Source organism: Truncatella angustata (genome assembly GCF_020726525.1).
Source record: "Truncatella angustata strain MPI-SDFR-AT-0073 chromosome Unknown BKA67scaffold_3, whole genome shotgun sequence".
Lineage (NCBI taxonomy): Eukaryota > Fungi > Ascomycota > Sordariomycetes > Amphisphaeriales > Sporocadaceae > Truncatella > Truncatella angustata.
This window is the reverse complement of record NW_025763383.1, coordinates 2,623,577-2,649,172: the sequence shown is the minus strand read 5'-3', so window position 1 is coordinate 2,649,172 and position 25,596 is coordinate 2,623,577. Positions and strand designations below refer to the sequence as shown.

Sequence of the window (25,596 nt, the reverse complement as noted above, 5' to 3'; positions counted from 1 at the left end):
ATGAGGGCCATATCTCACCGAACAACAATCTCCCAAAGGTCAGGTCTCTGGTGTGCTTTAAACGCAAGCATCTGATTTCGACGGCGAATCAATATCCTACTCTCAATGACCTCCCCGATTGACTTTCACTTTTGAGTGCATAGCCATGAACATGGGTCGGTGTGCGTGGGGTAGGCTTGGCGGACTTGAGCTGCACACACCATCCGCTCCCCACACTTCCAGGAATAGAGAGATCTTTCGCTTCCCATTGGTTCGTATTATAACGAAATCTCGATGGTTTTATCTCGATGCCTAATGCTGTGGAGTCGATTTAGTAAAAAATGTCAACATCGCGCAAAAGCTGCCAAGCATTGATGTCGAACCCGTCTGCGATGTCTTATTGGTCAATCACTGAGCTTTATACCGTTGTGATGTCGTGTTTGGCAAGGGAACGTGCAACTTGGCGGCCGATTGCCCTGTAATAATGCCGAAGTCATCATAATCATTATGTGGAAACCTTGCCAATGAATGATACCAAATTTTTTTTTTTCGTTTTCGCACAATCAAGATGAAGGCGGCTTCGGTCACCAAGCTGTTTCTTACCATCACAGTCATGCTCAGTATGCATCCGCCTTTGACGTGGCTGTAGCACGGCTCGACTTGCCATGCACCCTGCCGGGCATGGAAAGGCTATTTCAAAAGAGAGAAGTGATCGTGCTTTGCGGGCCGGCAATGGCAACGGCATCGTGCTCGGCAAGGGTCGCGTTGCCGTCCAACGTCATGAACTTCCTGTTGGGCTAGGTATATTAAGAGCCGACCCGCTCCCGTCACCCGTGTCAAGTGCAAAGGCCATGGGGGCCAACGACTGCGCGCACCCGCCTTGTGATGAGGACGGTGATCGCAAGATCAATGACTGCCATCGGGGGTTACAGGGATGGTGAGGCCTTTGGCGTCGGGCTCTGCATCTAATAAAGACAGCAGAAAGTCTCAGTAATTCGTATGAAAAGGTGGTTGCGACACAAAACGGGGTTTGCTAAGCGTTGCGGAGGGTTGCTTCGACGCAACGACCCAGATTGAGGTTTTGCCTTTTCACCCTCTAGACCCGAAATCTAATGTTGATATGGTATGAGATCTTGACTCGGTCTCCGTGATGGGGGCTTCTCCAACCAATTCTCTGTGCAGTAGTAGATAGCAAACGACAAGCCACATGGACCTGACATGGCTGAGACAAGTGCTAATAATCCGTGGTTGCCATGACAGCTGCATCAAGCGTTTCCCGCTAAGGTTCTGGCGCTACCGTTTTGGCATCGGATCGAGCTAAAAGAAAATTTATTAAAAGAAATTGCTATACTCGAGCTAATCGGCGTTGGTCATTTGCTAGTTCAGCTAACAAAGACGAGGTATGTATGGTAGCTAGTGTCCTGAAACCAACTGACGACAATTACAACACGTCAACATTTGAGTATTTCGTATTTCTCAAGGTAGGATATCAGTGACGTGGGTGTTGGAATCCTGCGCCACGTGCCATCCGATATATCCGTGTGGGTTGTTAACTCAGTTTCTTGCATACATATACTCAAATCTGAAACGATCGTAGCTGTGCAGTAGTATACAAAAGAGCTGACGCGGACCAGGACTTGGCTCTAGTCTAGTCATCGAGTACGAGGTTGCCAAGCCTCGTTACCAACGGTGGTAGGTTTGTTGTTTGATCTCATCGCCATGACTATGTATATGTGTGTATTGTGCCCGGGCTCCAGAAACATCGGCATTTAAAGTTCTGCAAACGGTTGAAGCGTCTGCGGGGTGACTTTGGAAATCATGGCCGAAGCCTGTCATCAAGAGCGTGATGGGGGGATTTTGTGTGTCAAGGGTGTTGCTGGAGAGGGTACCGACTAACCTGGACGTCATCTGCGTTCCTCAGACTTCGGGATTGCGCCTCAGCGGGACGCGTCAGGCACCCAGCTTAGAGGACGAGCCTAAAGCTGGAGCAAAATGGAGAGATGGATAATTGAGTGCGGATACCGAAATCAGATCATGTCGACGGAATTGGGCCATGCAAGGCCCCGTTGCGCGGCTAGAGTTTAGACATGTGTCAAGGGACAAATGCCGTACGATTTCTCGATTCCCAACGATAAATCTCTTTGTTTTGAACGAAAACACCCCGACAGTGGCAGGTCCACCTCGAAGATAACTGCCAAGGACCAAAGACACGACCCCTGAAAAAGCGGTTCTATTGGCAATCGGTCTCCATCTCCCCACTAAACAAGGCCCCTGCAGCTGAGGGTGGCTAGGCGCATGATCCCTGGCGGAGACCTGGTTCAGCGGGCTTGTGTGGGCTTAACAGGCGTCCAATGTTCCACTGCCCGCACCCAGCCTCCCACTTCGCATGCAATCCGAGCCTTGGAGCCCCGGCGCGACCAGCCACCGGGAACATTTCATACACTACGTCTGCAAGCTCTTGAAGGTCGATTCGATTTCATTGTCGCCAATTGCATGTCACCTTCTCCTCCCCTTCCTCTTCTTCTTCCCGTCTGCACATCTCATACGCTGAATGAGTGAGACTGGCCTGGCAGCTTGTATTTGGTCAATTGTATTTTTTTTGCATTCCTTTATCTACACTACACCTTCGACTGTAGCAGTTCTTTCAATCACCCACTCACTCTTTTTTGGCTTCGGCTTTGGCTTTGGCTTGCCGCATCAAGCTTGGCAGGATTAAATAAACCATTATCTCGCGGACTGGCCAACAAACCAGCTCACTACCAGAGGCAGTATCAAGCACGCAAATCGACATAGTCTGGACGGCCTGGAGACCATCAGCTTGCTCCAGGCGAGAGACTACACCACGCAATTAGATGATAGGCAGAATATCCAGTCGCAGAGATGGCCGCCAAAACCAAGGTGAACCCAATGAATGGGATGCACACAGCGGGCATCTTTTCGGACATGAGTGTTGACGGACCCGTCATTGGTACTTTGGTTCTCATTGTTGACAGAGCCAAGAACCTGCCGAACCGGAAGACGATTGGCAAGCAAGACCCATATTGCGCTGCCCGTCTGGGCAAGGAAGCACGGAAGACGACTACCGACGTACGAGGCGGCCAAACACCCAAGTGGTAAGTTGATCGATCCAGCGCATGATAGTGCGTGTTCAACTAACGCATCTGCGACCACAGGGACCAAGAACTTCGATTTCCTGTGCATGATTCGCCAGATTACTACCAGCTGAAGTTATCTGTTTTCAATGACGACAAGAGGACAGAGCTCATTGGAGAAACATGGATAGATTTGAGGGATATTATATTGCCCGGTGGTGGTCAGAGTGACCACTGGCATACCCTCAGCTGCAAAGGGAAATACGCCGGAGAAATCAGAATTGAAACCACATACTACGACACCAGGCCCAAACCAGAGAAGCCTGCAGCAAAACCGAAGCCGGTTGCTTCTGCGCCTGAGCTAGACGGAGGCAATGCTGCGTCTAGGACTCCTGTTAAAAGGCGTCCGTTGCCCACCAACCCTGGCAACCCTGGTTCTACCGAGCCTTCTCCTGCCGCAAAGCCCAGAGCGGCGCCTGTACAGACGCCCCCAAGGCAGCAGCCACATGCTCATGGCAGCTTCATCCCAAACCAGTCTCCTCTCCAGGCTGTTGAGTATGGAACACCACCAGCCGCACGCTTTAGCCAAGCCGAAGAACATGGCAGTCGCTACGCGATGCCACCTTCACACAGAGACGCCCAATACCGTCAATCAGTCGACAGGGGAGACAAGTTCATCGCTCTTGAGGAGGATCGTCGGTACACCCAAGAGCCATACCCGCGCGCAGTTGAGCACGATCATCGAAGCTCTCTTCCTGCAAGTCAACCAGATTTTGACGCACCCTCTCCAGCTGTGATTGGACCCCGACAACTAGGTGGACCTCAACAAGATGGCGAACGTCCGCCACCGCCGCCAGCTCACAGAGTGAGAAACAACACTGCGCCGCCGCATGAGATGAGCGTGCCCGCACAACACAAGGCAACACCGCCTTTGTCTATGAGACATGATGTACTACGCAATGAGGCGCACAGGCACTCGGTACAAGCCGTACCTTCGCCTTCTTCTACATCCACTTATCCGGGCCGACCAACATATCGCCCATATGATTCAGCGCCTGAGATGCCAAAGCAATTAACCTATGAGGATGCCAGTCATCAATCTCCGCCACGACATCACTCTTATGACGCAGCTGTTGATCCTCACCCGCGATCGATGCAGCCAACAGTTGAAGACGTGCCAGAATCCTGGACACCTCCCACCGCTCGGGTGAGAGGCGCCAGCTTTCAACAAGATCATTACGAAGAAGGCGGATATGGCTCGGTTCCAAGCCCGGCTCCACTAAACCTGAGCGGGCGTAGTAGTGCTGTTTCCGGTCACTACACTACTCCTTCACCCGTAGAGCGACACTACGGCACAAACACTTTTACTGCTTCTCCATCCCCTGTCGCCTCAAGGGATCACTACGATGACCGCGCTGGGCGTTCATATGGGCAATCCTACGAGGCGAATATGGATCCTTACTTGTCCAACGGCAATGTGCCAGAAGGTACATTGGTTCACCGCTCCACTGATTATGGAGTGCCGCCTGTGCCGCCCACATTGATACCCGGCGTTGACCCTACCCTATCGCAGGAGATCGCCAATCGCATCAATGAAGACAGGAGATATGAGCGTCGCTATACCCAGCCAGCTGCTGCCGTTACACCGACCAGGGGAAGGCAGCACAGTGAGCCACCCGCTGGCTATGGACAGCCTTCGCCGCAGAACCACTACTACCAAGAGTCGAACGGGTATGGTGCAGCATATTCAAATGGACCTAACGCCGCCATGCGTGGGCATTCGCCTGGAGCGGCACCTCACGCCGTACGAGACCGCTCGCCTGCGCCAGCGCCTTATGCCATGCGCGATCGCTCACCCGCACCAGCACCTTATACCATGCGCGATCGCTCACCTGCGCCCGCACCGTATACCTCGATGCGGGGCCATTCGCCAGGTCCAAATCCTAATCATACTATCAAGCGGAAGTCCGTTAGCCCTGCCCCTCCGCAAGACGGTAGAAGGTTATCGGGAGTTCCTTTCGGTCCCGACTCGTACGATGATTTGAACCCTTCAGTCGCCGCGGTCAAGGATGAAACCAAGAATGGCGAGTACACGAATGCCTATGGCAAGATCGTGACTGTTGATGGACGGGAGGTTGATCCTTCGGACCATCTGCCCATGGACACTTGGGCTCCAGAGCCAGAACCAAAAGGGCCGAAACAGATTGAGGCGGCGCCAAGCACCCGACCGATGCCTTCCGGAGCACAACCGATGCCACCTTCTGGTCGCAGACAGATCAGGATTACAGCAAGACCACAGTCCATGGCTGTCGTACCATCTGCGTACACTGCTCCAGATGTTGAGCCATTGTCTGCGCCCAGCTCAGGTCGCAACCGCTTACAGAAGAAAAACCAGCGCATGGCAGCACTGCCAGCGCCGGCACCTATCCCAGGTCCTCTTGCACCTGCCTCGTCGCAACAACGCAACAGCACACCACCCATGGCGCTGGTGAGGGCTGGTACTTTTGATTACGAGAACTACGGCCCACCGTACGGGACGCCTCGCGGGGCATACGGTAGCGGCCCTCCTATACCCGCAAAAGTGCCTCTAATGAGTGGGGGTCTCGGACCGTCCAGCGGCGGAGGGGGCGGAGAGTGGGCTCTCATGGATGAGATGAGCCGCATTGACATCGGCTCCGGACGATCAAGGCGGCATGGCGGATACTAGGTACCGTAAGAGCCGGGGAGGATTGATGACTGCGGATGAGAAATGAATACATGTAATGCACAATCCTTTTGTGTGCAAGAGACCATTGGTGTTGTACTATATCTGCTTGTGGGTTTGTTTCCCCTTTTCCTTACTCGGCTTTGGTTTTGCAATTCCTTCTTGCGGCAATTTGTATTGCTCCTTGTTGGGTCGGGGTGGCCGTTTGAGGCAGGAACCATCGCAATGGCAGGTATGCGTATGCGAAGAGGAATCGGTATCTCTGGGAAAGAAGCCACGGAGTTTATTTGATTCAGGGCCTGTGGTTTTGGTTATGGACGTTCAATGGGTGTAGATAGTGCTTTGAGTGACTAACTAGAAAACGGTCAAGATACCCTGAATACATGTCACAAAACTAAAGAGAGTGCAGGAACATTGTGAGCATGTTTGGCTTCTTTCTTCTTCTTCTTTCGTTTTTCCTCTGCGAGGATGCGGGCGATAGACAGACGACAAGAGCGGTTGCTATTATCATCATGATAGGCTTGTACTATAGGCTCGACAATGAAAGCTATTCCCATTATTGCCGACTTAGCATGACTAGCGGCAGCCTTGGCAGGAACGAACGTCATTGCCCCGCTTCACGTTCTGCATGTACTTGCTCTGTACATGGCACTAGGCCCAGATAGTGATAGATTGCACCAAGCACGAAGCACGTTAGAGCTGAGACCAGCCGCCTCGGAATCAGAGTTTTTCCAGACGGTTCAATAGGTGAGTGGCCTTGGGGGCAATGGCAGCAGCTGGTTGGACCTGAACCTGCACCACAAATCAGCCTTTGGTCAACTTCAACCTTTCACTCCGAAACAGCTTTGCATTCCCAAAGCAAAAGCCGAACCAGCCACTGTCAATTCCATCGAGTCTAGACTGGACTAACGTTGAGAAGCCACTATTTGAGCGTCAGGACTGGTCCCTGTGTGCTGTGTGCTTCTGCTTACCTCTTTCACACCTGTCTTCTTTCTTCATCCCACCCAATTGTTACACAATACGCAGCAGCCATGTCTTCCCGAGGAGGCACCACCCTCTACGTGACTGGTTTCAGCCACGGTACCCGCGCTCGCGACCTCGCGTACGAATTCGAACGGTATGTCAACTGAAAATCATCGTCCATCGTCCATCGTCCATCGTCTCGTCTCGTCTCGTCTCGTCTCGTCTCGTCGCTATTCCTCGTCTCGATCGACCGCTCGTCCTGTTCTCGGCCTCGATGCTCCTGTCTGTCGTGCTTCCTCGTCGTTGGCCACGAGCCTTCGCCCCCAACGTCCGCGCATGCCGTGTCATCGAGTCGTCCTCCCCTCCCATCGTCATCGCCCCCTCCATTTATCGCCAGCCTTCCATATATCATATCTTTCTAGCCAGCGTTCTCCTTTCGATCGAGCGGTCGGAAACCATCGTTTACCTGCATCCCGAGTCCGCCCGCCCGACCCCATGGCGGGATATCGAACCACAGCGCACCCGATGCGAGCCAATACGGAAAGTCCAACTGAGGTATGATTGCTGACTTGCATCACTTTAGCTATGGTCGCCTTGTGCGATGTGATATTCCCGCTCCTCGTAGCGCCAGCAGTAGACTGTAAGTCTGATCCCCCTTGCACTTGTCGCGACGTTGGCTTACACATGGCTTGCAGATTCGCCTTCGTCGAGTATGAAGATCGTCGTGATGCTGATGATGCCTACTACGAGATGCATAACAAGCGACTCGCTCGTGATGAAATCCTGAAGATCGAGGTGAGCCCGGTTGGCCGTTCCGTGTCAATGGTAGATATCTGGGCTAACTTGAAACTAAGTGGGCTCGCACTCCTCCCTCTGCCTCCTGGCGCTTCGACTCGGGCCGTGACCGCGATGGTGGCCGTGACAGTGGCCGTGACAGTGGCCGCGACAGTGGGCGGGATTCTCGACGCGCTCCTCGGTCGCCTCGTCGCGGTCGTTCTCCATCCCCCAGGCGCAGCACCAGAGACTACTCGCCTAGAAAGGATGATCGCCGTGATCGCGACCGGGACTACGACAGAGAATCTCGACGCGACACCCGAGACCGTTCTCGAAGCCCTGATGCTCGCGACAGAGACGTCAAGGAGGAGCGTGACGACCGCGATCGTCGCGAGAACGGTACCAATGGTGATGACCGAAAGCGTGAGTCCGAATCCCCCACCCAACCCCGGCAAGCTTACTCACGCGCCGTAGCTGTCGATTCTCCTCCGCCCCGTGAGCTTGACGACCTCGATGCCGCCGAATAGATGTAGACTGGATTGCAGGTATTTTCGCAGGAAAGGGCGCCAAGTAACCGCGTTTCTTACCCTGTAACGGCGGGTACTTGTTTTCTTTTCTTCGGGTCTCACTTATCTTCTAGTTTTGTCGATAGTCAAAATTCCCTGCGACTCAGTACCATAGAATGAACTGCCCCAGAGCACAGATTGGCAGCTCACAGCCAACCGATCTGCTTGGGGGCTTGCGCTTTAGTTCTCAGATTCAGACGCGTATTCGGCTTACATAGGTAATAAAAAATTTATGATGTTTTTCCCCCGTCGCAATCGCCTATCAACTGTTATTCCTGGGGGCTTTGCCAGGTCAAGAATGCCTGTTCAGTTATCAGTGTCAACGGTACTTAATTTTAGCGTCGATAATTGCTGCTTGTTGACTTAGGGTAACCCCGAATTGCGATATTACCATACTTGAACGGCAAAGCCAACGTGCCATTTCTTTCATCGTACAATCTAAACAGATTTGGCTCGCAGAAATAAGACAAGGCATGCGAGAGAGAACTACCCGCGCTCAACAACTTGGAATAGCCCAGTACTATACAATCTGACTCCGACGAACCAATTTATTGACCCCTGAGTTCATGCCTACATATGATACAATGTTCGCAGCCGTTGCTGATGGTGGTAGCACAGACTATCATCAACTTAGATTCCGGTAGGTTTTAGTGGGCACCAAATCCCGCAGGCTTGCATGAAAATGAAGGAGTGGGTGTCAAAGAAAGTGATTCATGGGTAGCATCTCGGACCATTCTGTGTCTGCCTCCGATTCAACATCATCGGCCTCTGCTGTAGTCTATTACGCCCAGCAGTCATTCGCCATATCACAGACAGGCCCTTCAGGATCTAACTCATGGAGTGGGTGAAAGGGCATGTACCATAAGCCAAGCCACCGTAGGGACCCGATTCTATTTATAGGTTCGGGTCCTTTGCTTATCAGATCGCGCAAGCGTCTTGTACTTGCTGTTTAGGGTCGTCTTCAGAGCTTTAGGAATGGATTGAGTCGTCAAAATACATGCTGGTTGGCCCCTGTGATACTCGCTTGGCTTCATTTCCCACCTACCCAAGTTCGTACTTTCGAGGACAAAGAACGCCGGCCCAACTCTCATGATATTTCTATGCGATGTGAGGATTTCACACGTCTTTGATTTTCATTTCCAACTTTTCACTCAAAGATCTCACTGGCAAGTTCGTTCAATCAATGTCACTCGCTTGGGATATGATGTCGCAACCAGCCTGACTCATTGGAGCCGACCAGCATCGGCAATTCAATTTTTGTCGGTCAAGACCTCCTGGCCGTACGTACAGTGACGAACAACGATGACAATGGACAAGGAAATTCATGTCGTTAGGAACACCCGTTGGCGGATATTTCGACACGGCACCTAGAAACGCTGGTTGTTACGCTACACGATGCGAATCACATGTGCCGCTGCATGCCAGGGGACCAAGTTGCTCGTCATATGGCCAAAGCAGAATGATTAACTCTCGAGTTTGAATTATTTAAGCTGGTTGACCAGCCGCATCTTATTCCTGGATGCTAAACACACATGATAATCAGCAAGACCAAGTTGTATTGAAGTTAAATCGACCGCGATCTGCAGCAAAAATCATGTCGTCTACCTCACAGGAGAGCTTTGAAGACGCAGTCAAGCGCCATGTCCGTGACGGCATCATAGGCAAGCTTAATGGCGGTGAAACTGCAACAACGGCCACTGCCATACTCGATACTGCCCACGAGCATTGCGAACGTAACAGTTAGTCATTAAAAAGCAGCAGCTCTGTTCAGAAAAAAAGAAAAGAAGAAAAAAGAAAAGTGTGGGCTGTTTTCTAACGCTCAATTGCGGCAGGTGGTGAGGAGGCTAAGAACACCTTATATCAATTCTGGACAGCAATCTTCGAAGTCTGCACTGATAATGCTACCGCTTACGAGAAGCCCGTAGACGATACAGCCGGCACTACTCGAGACTTATCCATAGACGATGCTTACGTCATTTTTGCAGACGACACAGTTGCCAAAGACCTTGTTTTGCTGATCAGGGAAATCCGGAGCCAAGCCAGTTGGAGAACTGGAGGCCATGGGACAGATAAAAGATTGAACATTGAATTTAGTCTTTCAACTGGCCTCGAAGAAGTCGCAGAGACGCATTGGAACGAATCATATCGTCTTGATTGTGAGTTCACCCTTTCCTCCTGAGAGTTCACCATGGGTAGTGTTATGTTAAACAGATTTATGGTTTAGATACAGAGCCCTGGCAGTGGGATGACGCACACAAGGCCTTTGACAGCAGTGTAAAGTTCTACCTCACTCAAGCCCTCTATGCCGCGCTTCACAAAGAAGGATACCTGGAAGAGATGAAATATGCCGGTTGGGCTTGTATCTGGGCTCTAAAGTTCTCAAGACACCCATACCAAAAGTCGGGGTCTGAGTTTGAGCGGCGGAATAAAGAATTCGAGCCCTTACATCTCACGATCAGCAATTGGATGACCGCAGCTGCACCCGACGTCTTCAGGTATCTACAACCCCTAATGCCTACTGAGGGGTGGCCCAATGTGCTCGAAGAAGACAAAAACAACGAGAAACACGAGGCCAACGGGGCCTTACGCACAAGGCTGAACCTCAAGGAATGGTTGGACTGGCTCTCTAGGCTGCTACTTTGCGAGCGTGAAACCTGGGACGGGAATCACTCTGAGGCTTACGGGAGAGCACTCCGTGAGGGTATCAAGGAAATGGACAGCGCGCCGACTAGAGTCAGCCAGCTCGCAGGTGAATTCTCCGAAGCCGTGAAGAATCTCTTGCCAGACCAGCCTCAAGACTCAGATGTTGAGCAACTGGTGCCTTTTGCTACGAAGTTCTGGGACGACACAGGGATGCCCGGCAAGATCGTCCCCGGAGTCTCCGTTTCCAGAAATTTTGCCCTTAGCGACTTTAGAAGGAGTATGTATTCTGTCGACTTTGTTTTACTATGTTGGCTAAAATTGCTGCTCTTTAGGTACCCAGGAACTCAGCCAAGCTGCGGGACGAGAATGGACCATTCTACTCTATATCACTTTCGTGTTACCTCAAGAGCGTGATTCCTTCGAACAGCACTGCCGTGGTCTAGAGCTACTGTTCGAAGCCTTGATCTCTCCAAAAGTCCTCTCTCCCGAGGATGAGAATGACGACTACCCAGTACTGAAGCGGTTTTTACAAATAGAGTTCTCATATCTAGCCTCTGTATTCGCATGTGAGTTGCTCTCAACCTAGATGGCTGCATTACTCGGCGGTCCGTTCACTAAACCCCTCGTGATTAGCCACAATAGATGACTGGACCCAAGATGGAGGACGTCACGAGGTCGGCAGACGTATCGACAAAGACGTTTTGAGAGATCTTATCAGATACCTACAGGGGGGCCCGGAAGGTGGCTGGTCATTTGTGGCAGACGCGGAAAAGATTGAGAATGACGAACGCAAGGACCACGACAGTTCTTCATCAAGTAGCGATGGCGATAGTGATGGCGATAGTTGATTATGGAGGTGGCTTCTTGACAAATAGTACGCAACATGATTGTCGTGTCTCTTGACAACAGGACCTGGCAATGTCTCATGCCCGCGTGCCAACCAAGTCGAGCTTGCCGTGGAACAGATGGGCGAGAGTCCCGCATTCCGGTCCGTCCCGGTGATCCCCATTTATACGGAGTACAGTACTGGTGCAGGATATCCACACACGACAAAACGGCAGTCCTCGGCTATGTGATCGTCGGCTTCTTCAGGATCTGAAGGTCCACTGCACTAAAGGAAACGCCAAGCAGAGAAGACGCATTCGTGAGCAGCAAGTACTGCTAGGTTGTTTTACGGGGGACAATAACCAATATCGTGGTAGTCCAGCTTCAACACGAAACGTTGAGTCGTAAGATAAGAGGACATGTTAAAGCCTTGAAATCTACGGTATTACGAAAACAACTGGTTCGTCAGTAAGGCTGGGCTTGCCAGGTAAAACAAACAAACAAACAAACAAACAAATAAACAGCGAGCGTATGGTTGATTGATGTGCAGTTTGATTGCCCTGCAGAAGCGAACTGATGCGCGCCTATGGTTCAATGCAGGCGGCTGCCGTACGTACCTAGCTCCTACCACAGCATCGGTATCAGGCGCAAGACGTTATTTGCTCAGGCGGTCATTTGTCCAAGTCAGCCTTCGGATGATTGGTAACGTGTAAGAGTTGGCTGAAGATATGCATGCGACTTTACCTGCCGATTAGTAGAACGACGAGACATGACTTGGCAAACACGATGGAGAATGAATTACAGTATCTGGTGACGTTTTGAGGAGGCTCATGCGACCCCACGTTTTCTTTCTGTCGGGGGGACGGGGGATAGGCGATTTGGGCGGGGGTCGCTTGACAGCCCGGAAAAAGTTTGATAGCTGGAGCAGCTCGGCAGCCAGTTAATTAAAGCTGGTAGGAGCTTATTCAAGATGGGCTTTCCAATCCCAAATGCAATGCAATCCAGCCCCAGTCGTGGGAAGAAGTGTGTCTAATAACCGCGTGCGCCGCCGACCAAAAGGCTGACTCCTCCTAGACATCCTTCTGTTCTCGTGCACCATTGTACTCACTCACAGTCATGTTTCTGTAACAACTCGTTTACGCTCGTTTTCTCTTAATAAATAGATCGATCTCAGATTTCATTCCCGCAGGTATATGGCTTGACCTAACGAAACCATCGCGATACTGCCCGCCGAGATTCGTCACCGATGGGAAGCATTTGCGCAACCCCAGTCCGCCCACGTTGAAGTTAGATATGTCTTGCGATCCACCGAGCACTTTCCAATGAGAGCCTCTGGCAAAACGTGACCACCTTTCTTTTGATCCCGCAAACGATTATCCTTACTACGATAGCCACACATCCTCGTGCCCCGGCTGAGCAGATTCAACACCTGATCATTCGTGCGTGCGTGCGACGTAGACGCTCTCTCTCTCTTGGCCCACACGTCGCAAGCTCTCCTCACGGTTCTCGCTGTCTGCAACGTCAACATGGCAACGGTACGACCCCCCTCCCCCGAACCCAGGAAAGAGGCTGCCAATTCCACCGTATACAGATTGACCTTCAGGGCCTTGCTGAGCAGCGGCTAATGTACTGATATTGCAGACCCCTGATGTGGCGATCAAGGCCGCCCCAAGCGCCGACAAGTCAGCACCCTTTCGGGATTTCATTTCCCAGCCGGTAACCGCTGCCTTCTGTGGCGGTGGTGTTGCCGGTGCAGTTTCACGAACTGTCGTCTCCCCTCTCGAACGATTGAAGATTTTGTACCAGATCCAGGGCGCCGGTCACAATGAATACAAGCTGCCTGTTGGCAAGGCGCTGGCAAAGATGTGGCGTGAAGAAGGTTGGAGAGGCTTCATGGCGGGAAACGGCACGAATTGCATACGGATTGTTCCGTACTCAGCTGTCCAATTCGGCAGCTACAACCTCTACAAAAAGGTACGCCTTGCGATGTCCTTGGAGGGGAGCCTCCGCCATAAAAACCGGGATATTAGAGAGCTGACAGTGCGCCGTGTAGCACCTTTTCGAGAGCACGCCTGGAGCCGCCCTCAGCCCGCTTCAAAGACTTTTGTGTGGTGGTATAGCAGGCATTACATCAGTCTTCTTCACATATCCCCTTGACATCGTCCGCACGCGATTGTCTATCCAATCTGCCTCCTTTGCCGCACTGGGCAACCGGCCTAAAGGAGGAAAGCTGCCGGGGATGTGGCCAACTTTGGTAGGCATGTACAAGCAGGAAGGTGGTGTCATGGCTCTGTACCGGGGCATCGTTCCTACCGTCGCTGGGGTAGCACCTTATGTGAGTTTTTGTTTGTGCTGAGATGTATACAGTATGTCCGCATGCTCCAGAGATTGCTGGCTGACAAGGTTGATAGGTCGGATTGAATTTCATGACATACGAGTATGTACGGAAAGTCCTGACTCCTGAGGGAGACGAGAACCCGAGCGCGTGGCGAAAACTCTTGGCTGGCGGCGTTTCTGGAGCAGTTGCGCAAACATGCACATATCCATTGTAAGCTGCTAAGAACCCCGTGTTCCGGCCATGCCTCGTACTGATACCATTGCAGCGACGTGTTACGCCGGAGATTCCAGATCAACACCATGTCGGGCATGGGTTACCAATACAAGTCCATATTCGATGCTGTAAGAGTCATCGTTAGCCAGGAAGGTATCCGCGGCATGTACAAAGGCCTTGTCCCCAACCTACTCAAAGTTGCCCCGAGTATGGCAGCGAATTGGCTCAGTTTCGAGATGACCAGGGACTTCCTGGTCGGCCTGAACGCTCAACCCGTCCCGATATAGGGCGTGGGTTATTCTAGTCCTTTGTTGGATGTTGCAATATGCTTTTCTCAGCACTGTACCGATTATAATAGAGCAGCAACTTGGCTGCAATGGAAGACGCAGGAGACATTACTGGATAAGTGCTGCTTCAGTCAAGCCGGGCCCATAGGCTTGAAAGCCTGCATACACGAAGGGGATTGTGTTTGGAATCATGTGGCATTATCAAGGGGGGGTTAGACAAAGACAGGGCTTATTAGAGAACGAGTTCTACACAGTTCTACGCGGGAACTTACCCGATAGCTCAAATACAAGCAATTACATTACACAGTCGGAGTGGGTGAGTGTGGCCTAAGAAGCGCTAGAGGAGCGCAGCTCTTCTTGTAAAGACTAATTATGTTCTCGAAGCTCCCCTACAACACAAGCATACCTGGCAAAGGATCGGCGGGGGAATCTTGGCGAGAGGTGGCTTATATTCACATGTGCCCTAGCACTGGGGAATCTTTAGATCATATTTCCATGACAGACAGAAAGAGGCAGGCAGCGAGTGGCAGCTGGCGGGGGCCGACTCTCAGCTGCGAGCCTCTGGACTTGTCCCAAGATGGTCGCCATGGTGCCAGGGGTGCACATGCTAACTAGATGCAGACTAGACCAGCATCTTCTGGCGAAGTTTTAGCCTAACTGCCAATTTTGACCGCCCACACGCACAAATTCACCCACCTGCTGGCAATCGAACTTTCCACCTTTTGATGCGGGCCTCACAAGATAGAACTTTTTTTTCTCTACTCTTGTCTCGACAACTAACCCGACAGCCAGCAACTCTTCCCATCGACTCAGCAACCTCGACAGAGTCACCGTCAAGATGGGTACGTCTTTTACTTGGAATTTTCGTGTGCAAGTGGACGGTGTTTGAGAGGCAATTGCGCTGAGCACGGGGGATATTTCACCATATCCAACCCCTCAGAGCTTTTGCGAATCTCGCACCGTTTGCGACCTGGGCGAATCTCTCCTGCGTTGAGCGAGGCTTCACGAACATCTGCGACGACTGCGGTGGCATGGATCTAGCTTGGACTGTTCTGTCTTTGCTGCTCGTGCCCTCGCTCCGTCGCATGTTCTGAACCTCGTCTTCGCTGGATGACGATGTCCCAATTTGAGAGCATACAGAATAGAAAACTAACATATGGTTCTTCTTCCAGGCGTGGATCTAGTAAAGCACCACGTGCGCAACACTCACCGCACGGCACCCAAGAGCGACAATGTCTACCTCAAGCTCCTGTGAGTACAACGCACGTTGGTTTAAGATGCGGACGTGGAAATTGGTGAGCTAATACGGTCGAACAGTGTGAAGCTTTACCGCTTCTTGGCCCGCCGTACCGACTCTTCCTTCAACAAGGTCGTCCTGCGCCGTCTTTTTATGTCCCGCACCAACCGACCCCCCGTCTCCGTCTCCCGCATTGTCGGACAGAGCAAGGGTCAGGCTGACAAGACCGTCGTTGTCGTTGGTACCATCACCGATGACAACCGTCTTCTCACAGTCCCCAAGCTGAGCATTGCTGCTCTGAAGTTCACCGCCACTGCCCGTGCTCGCATCATTGCTGCCGGCGGTGAGGCTCTTACTCTCGATCAGCTTGCTCTGCGTGCCCCCACTGGCAGCAACACCCTGCTCCTCCGTGGACCCAAGAACTCTCGTGAGGCCGTCAAGCACTTCGGCATGGGCCCTCACAAGAACAAGAAGCCCTACGTTCAGTCCAAGGGCCGCAAGTTCGAGAAGGCTCGTGGTCGCAGACGATCCCGTGGTTTCAAGGTCTAAGCTGTTTAACACACAGCAGACCTTGGGGGAATGGTTCACGAACGGGAATGTGCTACGTCTCTTCCGATATACCACGCACGCAGTATCCGGCTGGAAGGGTTTTCATCAGGCGTCATTTGAGCATGGTTTGGCGTGGTTTGGTTTCACAAAATGGATTCTATAAGGGAATGACGAAAGCATTGACAAACAAATCAACCACCGTTCTGATGCCCAATTCCATGTGTTATGTCTACTGTAATGTACTGCCTGTTTGTGTCCTTGTACTGCACAGCCATCCAGCAACCTTGGCTCCCTGGATAAGATCAATGTCTACTTCAAAAGAGGTTAACATCTGCCATTCGTCACATCCAGTGAATCCAGCCAAGAGATGTGTGACCCCGAATTGTCGAGACTACCTTTTAACGAACTACCATGGCCCAATGTATTGGATGTTCTGTCCAATCACAGTTTTCGGCGAATTTCTAAAAGACACTCGATTATGAAACACAATGCACCAACTGGACTCCTGTCGGCTTTGGTCGTTTAGCCTGGATAGAGCTCATGTAAATTAAGACACAATATGTGGCTAACGGAACTTTGAAGCAAGCTGAGTTGCTTAATAGATGTCACGTGTTTTGGCGTCGCCTCGCGTCTGCCGCCTTCAATGTCGTCATAGTTACTGATTGACACTTCTATTTGCTCTACAGCTCATTGCAAGTATTCCTAAGAGTGGCAAAAGCTTCTCTTGCGCCTCTGAGCACTGCCTTATGCAGTTTTATTCTGGTCGCTACCATGTGTGGTCGATACGTTTTAGCACTGGTTCGTCTTTGTTTTTGATACCAAGAATTAGCACTAACTACTCTTACAGCGCCCGGCGCAAATTCGCCAGATGCTACAAGACCAGAACATGCAGGTTGATGAAGCTCCAGACGACGAGGGAGAAGGGGCTCCGCGCCAGTCGTACAACTTCGCACCTGGCTACCACGGCGTCGTCTACCGTGCTGATGTACCGCATTGGGGTGCTGGACCCCGCCATCAAGGCAGACAGGCAGCTCCCCCAAATGATACGGAACCCGCAGGCAAGGAAGCAGCAGCGCCCTCGGCATCGCAGGGCGGAGACAGCTCGAAGGAACCCCATTACAAGCTCCAGTCGATGAAGTGGGGGCTCATCCCGTTCTGGACCAAGCGCAACCCGGACTATGGCAGCATGATGAAGACGATCAACTGCCGCGATGATTCACTGGCACAGAGCGGCGGCATGTGGAGCACGATGAAGGCGCGCAAGCGCTGCGTAGTCGTCGCGCAGGGGTTCTACGAGTGGCTGAAGAAGGACGGTAGCAAGGAAAAGACGCCGCACTTCGTCAGGCGGAAGGACGGGAGCCTGATGTGCCTCGCCGGACTCTGGGACGCTGTGCAGTACGAGGGGGACGAGACCGTACATTATACGTATACTATTATCACGACGGATTCGAACAGGCAGTTGAAGTTCCTGCACGATCGTATGCCCGTCATTCTAGAGAACGGTTCGGAATATTTGAGGACGTGGTTGGACCCGAAGAGACACGAGTGGTCGAGGGAACTACAGTCGCTGCTCAAACCCTTCGATGGGGAACTGGAGGTGTATCCGGTGAGCAAAGAGGTTGGCAAGGTGGGCAATAATTCACCCACTTTCATCGTGCCGCTGGACAGCAAGGAGAACAAGTCAAATATTGCCAATTTCTTCGCCAAGGGTAGCTCTAAGCAGGCGTCAAAGAAGGAGACTCCGAAGAAACAACCCGAGATCGAAGTGAAGAAAGAAGCTGGGTTCGTGGAGGAGCGCCCTGAGGATTCTAAGGCGAACATCGTGGCGGATGTCGGTGCAAGCCTAGCAAAGATGGGCGGTGTCAAGCGAGAAGCAGAATCCCTCGAGGAAGAGGAAGAGCCGCCCAAGAAAGTGACAAGGTCATCCGGACCGGTCAAATCGCCATCGCCGCAGAAAGGAGGAAGGTCCAAAATCAGTGCCACTAGTAATGGTACGAAGGCACCGCCGAAGTCGAAACAACCTGGAGCTCAGAAGATCACCAAGTTCTTTGGCAATAGTGCATGATGAGAACAGACATGGGCAATACGAGTTACGATCACTGTAGCATAGGCGTTCATCAGGAGTACCGAGCTGCTATATGGATTCAGGCTCAAGATTGTATTCCTCCGGTTGATTAATGACAACAAAGCCAGCGTCATGAGACCGTAATAGAGCATCTAGCTCGCGCAACGTGCCGCTCGCTCACAAGACTGATGGTTCGAGCAACTTGACGATCTACAGACACAACGTTACTGGCTGTTCTCGAGGGCACGATACCGCCCCGCACTACTCGGCAACTCATCACGTCTCGAACATCGTTATCAACCCATAACGAAACAGGAAGTTACCCATGTAAGCATTCCATCTTGGTCTTACCAAATGGGGTCGTTATGCGGGACAGGGTGGATTCTGAGATCGACACCCTTGGATATAGCCGCCGGCCGCGCTGCCAAAATCTCCGTCCGGCTAAAGTCGCGCTCGGCACGTTTCATCGACAGCAACTTAGTGGCGAGCAATCAATCTGCGGAGCTTTTTTAGAACTCTGATCTGTTATATTGTATTGAAGCATGCTGGAGAAAAGGCTATATCCTCGATTGAGAAGTCGAAAGAAATACGAAAAAGAGGCTTGCTACAATGCCTAACCATCATGCTATGGGATATGGCTGGTATTTGGCACATAACCACTGCTCGCTCTCTCCTCCTCTAATATCACGTCACGCTGGTGATCGTCTTGCGCATCGTTGTGTAATTTAGCAAGTGAACTAGAATTAAAAACAAATCTGTCAGCGCCAGCACATTTCATCTTGGACACGCACGAGTGTACTCACGACCGCCGGTCCGGGGACCGTGTAGGACTTGAAGTTGGGGTCGTAGATGTTGGCGGTGTAGCCCGGGTCGGTGGCCTTGACGAAGCCGGGGATCTTGGCCGTCGCCGAGGGGGTGGTCGAGCCCCCGCCCGTCACCTTGACCTGCGCGCAGGAGATGTAGAACTGAGGCGTGCCGCCCGGGTTGTGGATCGCGAGCGACTGGATGCGCACGAGGTACTCGCCCGCAGGGATGCACTTGGGGATCGTGCTGGAATACGAGCCTGGGTGCGTGTTAGCGGACCTTTCTGCCTAGTTCTGAACCGGGTCTGGAGAATCTCTGCTTCTTTGGCACGTACTCGCCATGTTCCAGGTCGCCTGACCGCTGGAGAACGTCGGGCCCCAGTCGAAGGTCTTGAACCAGGCGCCGCTGCCGTCGTACTCGGCGGCTGTGCTCGGCGCCTTGGACATGTAGACTGAGATAGGACCTTGGTGATAGACGGCCTGGTCAAGATTGAATGTGAAGGGCGAGCCGGCTGCAACCTCGATGGTAGAGGCGCTGCCACCAGTGGCCCCGCCGACATTGCATCGGAGGTCGTTGGAGGCCAGGTCTGTCGGAAGTGTGAGTTGAGGGGGCATAAGTAGCACTCAGGAAGGTGGGCGAACTTACCCGTCACGGGGGAGTTGTTGTTCGTGTTTTTGCGGACGTACTGGAAGGCGGCGGCCTTGGACGTTCCCGGAGAGAAGGTCGTGAAGATGTAGTGCGCCGAAGCGCATTGAGCCGCCAGAGCGGCGGCGAGGACGCTGGTGAAGGTCTTCATCTTGCTGGGGGAGGGGGACTGGCGAGGTGTTCCGATCTTTGCTTGGCCGATTCAAAATCTTCAGCTCATTTAAGGGCCTCTAGGTGGCTCCGAGCAGCTCAAATACACGAATCTTTACTTGCCATTCTTGGCAACCGCGGCACTTGGTAGTCTGAGAGTGACGTAGTTGGGATCCCGCTTGGTCTATGCATGAAACGGCCCTTTCTGGCACCCCAACGAGGTTGTTGGCGGGCATCAACGTGCATATTGAGTTCTACAATAGGCAAAGGTCAGTTCAAGGGCAATGAACTATTGGCCAGCATAAAATTATATAGGATAGGTGAACGTGTAACTAATGCAATATCATACCCATCAAGTGGTCACGCCGCGAGCCAGGTATTCTATGCCAAGCGCTTATACGGGTGATTGCTTAGAATAAGGAGTAGTACTCGGTAGGTGAGGTTCCGCATTTGGTGTATACCCATGCACAGAATAAGCTTAATTATCTAGGTTGGGCCGAAATCAGGGATCTGGCCTCGTTACAAAGCCGTTCGACGAATCGGTATCCTTTCCGTTCATCAGCGCTACAGTTGGTGGGTGAAGACAGCAGATACGTTGGCCTGCCAAGTTGAAGTTATCATTGATTAGAGCTCAGAGCCATGCTAACAGTCTTCTAAGGATTAAGAAAGATCTCATAGAGATGGTGTATTTTTTCTTTCTTTCATAGGATTTAGGGAGTTGGTCATGGATTCGTACCATGTTTGTCAGAGGCGTCTATCTGAGATAATTCATTTTATTACCAGAGACATCTTTTCCACTCGCACACAAGATGAAGATATAGCCGGCTAGGTGTCTGAGAGCACCGACCAGAGTGAGAATCTATGTACACAGACTTGGGTGTGTTGTCGTGATGTATCTAAACGATAGTTTGCAGCGGTGCGGGTGGGATCTGGAATCGGCCATTTGGCATCTGTCTTGCGACCTCCGGCAACAGAAAACGATCAGCATTGGGCAATAATTGTGGCTCCGCATATTTGATCGGGTTGTCTTCTTCATGGGAGTTCCACGGTCTCACAATGCATGGCCAGATGACAAGAAGGCGGGAGCTGACCGGCGGTCGAGCTTCCGAGTTTTACAGGCGGCTATTCCTCTTTCTACTCAGGATGAAACGTGATAAACACTGGATTTCAACATAGTTCAAATGTTGCGGTCGGTCGCCTAAATACGAGATAGGGATCATATTCGTGTAGTAGTCAAGTTCGTTCGCATTGCATCTTCCTTATAAGCGATACAGTTTAAATATTCATAACAAGTCGGGGCGTTTTGTTGGAGATGGCATGGCATTGATATAGGCTGATGGGCTATATGCGGAGTTCTATGCAGATTGTTGATTTGCATCAGGGGGTGAATGGGATTTAACCAGAACGAATTGACCAAATGAACCTTGGCTTCACCCGACCCCTGAAGATCTCCTGTGCGCCAAGGTCGAATACTCCAAGGTCCGAAACAGCCGTTCTCCATGGCGTGTGGCTATAGGTCTCAACGCTGACAGTCCCCAGAACTCGGGGTTTGCAGCGGCTTCGCGCGTCTCTAGACAGCTTGATAACCGGCTACTGGGCGGTATGCCAGCGCGTTTGTGGAGAAATGAATTAGACGCCGTATGAGCAAGCTCCTGGTTCAAATGAGATTTCTTCAACTCTTCGACGTCATATGCGGAAAAAGGTCATTGACTGCAGTCTTTCGAGCATTAAGACGACTGCTCGTTATAACAATCACAAGCGCTACTGTAATCTTGGCACATGTGACAGTACCTACGATCAGCTTCGAGCCAACTCTTTGACCTGTCGCGGGTATTGTGGCGCCACACAGATTCGCGAGTCATCCATCCTCATGTGCACAACGGCAAGCATACTGGAGGTACCCAAGAAGCAACCATGAAATTTGAATATCGCGCTCACCTGCCAAGCTTTGTCTCCGCTATGCTTCAATGTGGCGTTGCGGATCTGTCAGCCAAGAGTCAGCAATTAGATATCCCGCGACCGTGTTTGTCCTACATCGTTTCGGGCAGAATCTGGCTATAACCGTGGTCTTCCGTCCCAAATTGGCACCCAGCAGGAATCCTCGCCGTTATTCCGCACGAGGGTCCAGTCTGGAACAACTGATTTACAATAGCCGCACCCGAAATGGCTAACGTATTCTTCTTTTCAAGAGCAGTTGCTGCTTGTCGGTGACCAAACGAATCACCGGTTAATGCTTTCAAGCGACTAAGCGACAATTCGCCCTGCATGGTCATGTGCCAGGCCCTATATGCGATATAGACCATCGATGCGGAGGTCTCTCGTCATATGAGCCTTTGCGGCGCGGGTTGATGTCTACGATAGGTATTTCAGGAGTCTATCCCTCAGGCACTTGATTTAGGAAAACTTTCCTTGCTCAGGTCTGTTACAATCCTACTCTGTTCTTTTGTTTCTCCAGGATGATGGGTATCAAGCATCTTGCATCTGCGCTTGTCGCGGCTGCCGTGTGTAAGTACCTTAATTGAAGTGCTTGGATGATGCTAATAGTTAGCAGGTATCCAGACATGCCTCGCCCAAACGCCATATACCGATCCAAAGACGGGAATTCAGTTCTCGACATGGACAGAAGGTAGCGGGTACACTTACGGTGTTGCTCTCCCAGGAGATGCCTTGACAAAAGACTCAACGGAGTATATTGGACTTCTGGTGCGTGAACCAGTTTTGTTTTAGTTACACACCAGAATCCTTCCAGCTCACAGTGAGGTAGAGATGTACAGCGGGCTGGTGCGGTCTTAGCCACGGCGAGTCTGGCCAAATGACCCAGAGTCTACTGCTGATAGCATGGCCCTATCAAGACCAGGTCGTCACCTCATTCCGTTACGCGACTGGATACAACCTACCTGGGGTCTATTCAGGCGATGCGAAATTGACACAAATCTCATCTTCGGTCAACGGCTCTACCTTTGAGGTCATCTATCGATGTCAAAATTGCTACACATGGAACCAAGACGGTCAAGCAGGATCGGTTTCAACTAGCAGCGGTTTCTTAGTTCTTGGATGGGCTCAGGCACAAGCTGCAGTGGCAACCCCTAGTTGCCCAGACACTACCTTTAGACAGCACGATGCATTTGGGCAATATGGCGCTCAGCTAAACAACTCTGTCAACACTAATTACTCTCAATGGGCAGCACTCGCTACCAAGATCACAAATGGTGCCTGCTCTACAACAACCACCGCACCAACTACGGGACCAACAACGACAACCGCTGTCCCTACTCCTACCGCAAATTGCGCGGCTCCACCAAAAGACACGTATGATTATGTTGTGGTTGGAGCCGGGGCGGGTGGTATTCCGATTGCTGATCGCTTAAGTGAGGCTGGACACAGTGTGTTGCTTATTGAAAAGGGCCCCCCATCATCTGGACGATATAATGGCACACTGAAGCCGGATTGGCTACAGGGAACTAACCTGACCCGGTTCGATGTTCCAGGACTATGTAACCAGATCTGGGTGGATTCCGCAGGTATTGCCTGTACTGATACGGACCAAATGGCCGGTTGCGTCCTGGGAGGCGGAACCGCTGTCAATGCAGGACTTTGGTGGAAAGTAAGTCAACACGGAGACTAGTAACGGACTGCCTAACAATTATAGTCAAATCCACTCGACTGGGACGAGAATTTCCCCGCAGGATGGCGTTCAAAGGATGTCTCTGTAGCCGAACAGCGTGCATTTGCACGTATCCCAGGAACAGACAACCCATCGTCGGACGGAGTGCTTTACCAGCATGAGGGTTTCGATGTCCTCGAAAGCGGCTTCGCAAAGGCCGGCTGGAAAGAGGTTAAACCTAACCAACAACCGACAGAAAAGAACCATACCTACGGACGCACCCAATACATGTTCGACCATGGTGAGCGTGGTGGCCCTATGTCAACATATCTTCAGACTGCTCTTAGGAGACCTCACTTCAAACTTTACTTGAATACTGCGGTGAAGAGAGTTGTTCGAGATGGGGCCCACGCTAGTGGTGTTGAGTTAGAATGCAATGGTGACGGTGGCTTCGCTGGCACAATTAATCTCACCCCAAAAACAGGACGAGTTATCCTATCGGCAGGAACGTTCGGATCGGCTAAGCTACTACTACGAAGTATACCCATGCCTCTAGCCGTCTCTTGGACATGTTCTTACTAAACTCGTCTTCAGGTGGTATCGGCCCTGCTGATCAGCTAGCGATCGTGGCCAATTCGACAGATGGCCCAACCATGATCGCCAAGAACTCATGGATCAATCTTCCAGTTGGCTCAAACTTGGTTGATCATCTAAACGTGGGTGCTTTCAGGGAAGCAACACAGCTTTTGACACAAACGCTAACAATGTGGTAGACCGACGTCTATGTAACTCATCCCAGCGTCGAGTTCTATGACTTTTACGCAGCATGGACAGATCCGATTGCTTCAGACAAGGAGAAATATCTAAGTACGTCACGGCTTCACGTTTGAGTTGCGAAATGCTGCTCACATCTGAATAGGCAACCGAACGGGTATCTTTACACAATCGGCACCAAATATCGGTCCAATGGTGAGCATAACATACCAAACCATTATTAATCTATAAAATTAAATACTCATTTGATTGCAGTTCTGGGATCAAATCAAATCTTCAGATGGCGTTGTCCGACAACTACAATACACGTCCCGTGTTGAGGGTGAGGACAAGACCGGAACTAACAGTAGGTTACTCCAAAGAAATGCGTTTTACGAGAACCCAGATTGGCTAATAACGTATAGAAACCTTGATTATGAGTCAATACTTGGGTAGAGGATCGACCTCGCGGGGCCGTATGACCATTACTGCTGGACTCAGCACTGTTGTTGCACAACACCCATACCTACGCACCGCAGGTGACAAGGAGGCCGTTCTGAAGAGTCTGGACAATCTTCGCGCTGCCTTGACGCCCACGAATGTCAAGGATTTGACTTGGGCTGTGCCATTGGCAAACCAAACTACTGCCGATTACGTAGATTCTCTTGTCGTGAGTGCTGCCGCTCGAAGGTCAAACCACTGGCTGGGTAAGTTTTCTCCATCTACCTAAGTGTTGCGTACATACTGACTTGATTCAGGCACTGCTAAGATTGGCCTCGATGATGGCCGTAAGAGCGGAACGGCTGTCGTCGATCTCAACACTAAGGTGTACGGTACTGACAACATTTTTGTGGTAGATGCATCCATCTTCCCAGGCATGATGACGGGCAACCCTTCAGCTATGATTGTTACTGCCTCAGAGTACGCAGCACAGAGGTTACTCAAGTTGACTACCGCCGCAGCCAAGAGAGGGGTCGAGCTTACAGACTAAAGGGAATGTAAAAACATATATATCGCACGGCTATTTGTTGTTATTCCAAGGCTAGAAAAACAAAGATCTTGGAAACATGCAACGTGTCACAGTGCTTCATCTTATTTATATCTGGTGTCATACTGTCCACGGGTTGAAAGAAATGTTAACACTAGAGACTTAAAAAATCGAGGTCGAAAGTTTCACCGCCCTTTACCAGCTTGGCTTCTGGTGTGTACATTGGTGAGACAGCCGATACTTTGTCACGATATCCATCATATTGTGAAACGTTGGGCCTGCAATTGGAATTTAATTCATTTGACGCCAAGCCACTTGTTACCTCAACGTAGTGTTCATCCTTGAATGTTGGTGATATGAAGATTGATATTTTGGTGACCTTTTTTTCGATTCGTGCAACCTGCGATATCACTCTCA

The 25,596-nt window shown here is 51.3% G+C and overlaps 8 protein-coding genes across 8 annotated transcripts; 7 read left to right on the top strand and 1 right to left on the bottom strand.

Moving 5' to 3' along the window:
* Positions 1-2,859: 2,859 nt before the first annotated feature.
* BKA67DRAFT_591954 (uncharacterized protein) lies at positions 2,860-5,778 on the top strand (the record flags this gene model as incomplete). Its single annotated transcript, XM_046104781.1, has 2 exons — positions 2,860-3,092; positions 3,153-5,778. The coding sequence occupies 2 exons, from the start codon at positions 2,860-2,862 to the stop codon at positions 5,776-5,778; spliced, it is 2,859 nt and encodes a 952-aa protein (XP_045959989.1).
* Positions 5,779-6,968: 1,190 nt separating this feature from the next.
* BKA67DRAFT_561627 (uncharacterized protein) lies at positions 6,969-8,113 on the top strand. The gene is made up of 3 exons (XM_046102537.1): positions 6,969-7,378; positions 7,434-7,533; positions 7,593-8,113. The coding sequence occupies exons 1-3, from the start codon at positions 7,296-7,298 to the stop codon at positions 8,037-8,039; spliced, it is 630 nt and encodes a 209-aa protein (XP_045959988.1). The 5' UTR covers positions 6,969-7,295; the 3' UTR covers positions 8,040-8,113.
* Positions 8,114-9,672: 1,559 nt separating this feature from the next.
* BKA67DRAFT_657644 (uncharacterized protein) lies at positions 9,673-11,569 on the top strand (the record flags this gene model as incomplete). Its single annotated transcript, XM_046107149.1, has 5 exons — positions 9,673-9,817; positions 9,911-10,234; positions 10,303-10,998; positions 11,054-11,287; positions 11,355-11,569. 5 exons carry the CDS (start codon positions 9,673-9,675, stop codon positions 11,567-11,569), a joined length of 1,614 nt encoding a protein of 537 aa, XP_045959987.1.
* A 1,503-nt stretch (positions 11,570-13,072) lies between these two features.
* On the top strand, positions 13,073-14,697 carry BKA67DRAFT_690484 (mitochondrial carrier domain-containing protein; the record flags this gene model as incomplete). The annotated part of the gene is made up of 5 exons (XM_046109137.1): positions 13,073-13,129; positions 13,188-13,520; positions 13,600-13,881; positions 13,958-14,094; positions 14,150-14,697. The coding sequence occupies 5 exons, from the start codon at positions 13,073-13,075 to the stop codon at positions 14,382-14,384; spliced, it is 1,044 nt and encodes a 347-aa protein (XP_045959986.1). The 3' UTR covers positions 14,385-14,697.
* Positions 14,698-15,222: 525 nt separating this feature from the next.
* On the top strand, positions 15,223-16,170 carry BKA67DRAFT_591952 (eukaryotic ribosomal protein L18; the record flags this gene model as incomplete). The annotated part of the gene is made up of 3 exons (XM_046104780.1): positions 15,223-15,226; positions 15,557-15,635; positions 15,702-16,170. The coding sequence occupies 3 exons, from the start codon at positions 15,223-15,225 to the stop codon at positions 16,168-16,170; spliced, it is 552 nt and encodes a 183-aa protein (XP_045959985.1).
* A 771-nt stretch (positions 16,171-16,941) lies between these two features.
* Positions 16,942-18,235, top strand: BKA67DRAFT_657641 (DUF159 domain protein; the record flags this gene model as incomplete). Its single annotated transcript, XM_046107148.1, has 2 exons — positions 16,942-16,968; positions 17,018-18,235. The coding sequence occupies 2 exons, from the start codon at positions 16,942-16,944 to the stop codon at positions 18,233-18,235; spliced, it is 1,245 nt and encodes a 414-aa protein (XP_045959984.1).
* A 725-nt stretch (positions 18,236-18,960) lies between these two features.
* On the bottom strand, positions 18,961-19,835 carry BKA67DRAFT_657640 (glycosyl hydrolase family 61-domain-containing protein; the record flags this gene model as incomplete). Its single annotated transcript, XM_046107147.1, has 4 exons — positions 18,961-18,972; positions 19,039-19,298; positions 19,374-19,625; positions 19,685-19,835. 4 exons carry the CDS (start codon positions 19,833-19,835, stop codon positions 18,961-18,963), a joined length of 675 nt encoding a protein of 224 aa, XP_045959983.1.
* Positions 19,836-22,021: 2,186 nt separating this feature from the next.
* BKA67DRAFT_246872 (cellobiose dehydrogenase) lies at positions 22,022-25,213 on the top strand. Its single transcript, XM_046095719.1, has 10 exons — positions 22,022-22,339; positions 22,386-22,537; positions 22,599-23,438; positions 23,484-23,976; positions 24,033-24,154; positions 24,212-24,305; positions 24,358-24,407; positions 24,468-24,558; positions 24,617-24,898; positions 24,950-25,213. Exons 1-10 carry the CDS (start codon positions 22,291-22,293, stop codon positions 25,180-25,182), a joined length of 2,406 nt encoding a protein of 801 aa, XP_045959982.1. The 5' UTR covers positions 22,022-22,290; the 3' UTR covers positions 25,183-25,213.
* The last annotated feature ends 383 nt before the right edge of the window (positions 25,214-25,596 follow it).

Coding starts and splice junctions, on each gene's coding strand:
- BKA67DRAFT_246872 (XM_046095719.1), top strand. CDS start 22,291: ATGATGGGTATCAAGCATCTTGCATCTGCGCTTGTCGCGGCTGCCGTG. Junction 24,155..24,211: donor ACTTGGTTGATCATCTAAAC/GTGGGTGCTTTC, acceptor ACAATGTGGTAG/ACCGACGTCTATGTAACTCA. Junction 24,408..24,467: donor CACCAAATATCGGTCCAATG/GTGAGCATAACA, acceptor ATTTGATTGCAG/TTCTGGGATCAAATCAAATC.
- BKA67DRAFT_561627 (XM_046102537.1), top strand. CDS start 7,296: ATGATTGCTGACTTGCATCACTTTAGCTATGGTCGCCTTGTGCGATGT. Junction 7,379..7,433: donor CGTAGCGCCAGCAGTAGACT/GTAAGTCTGATC, acceptor CATGGCTTGCAG/ATTCGCCTTCGTCGAGTATG. Junction 7,534..7,592: donor ATGAAATCCTGAAGATCGAG/GTGAGCCCGGTT, acceptor CTTGAAACTAAG/TGGGCTCGCACTCCTCCCTC.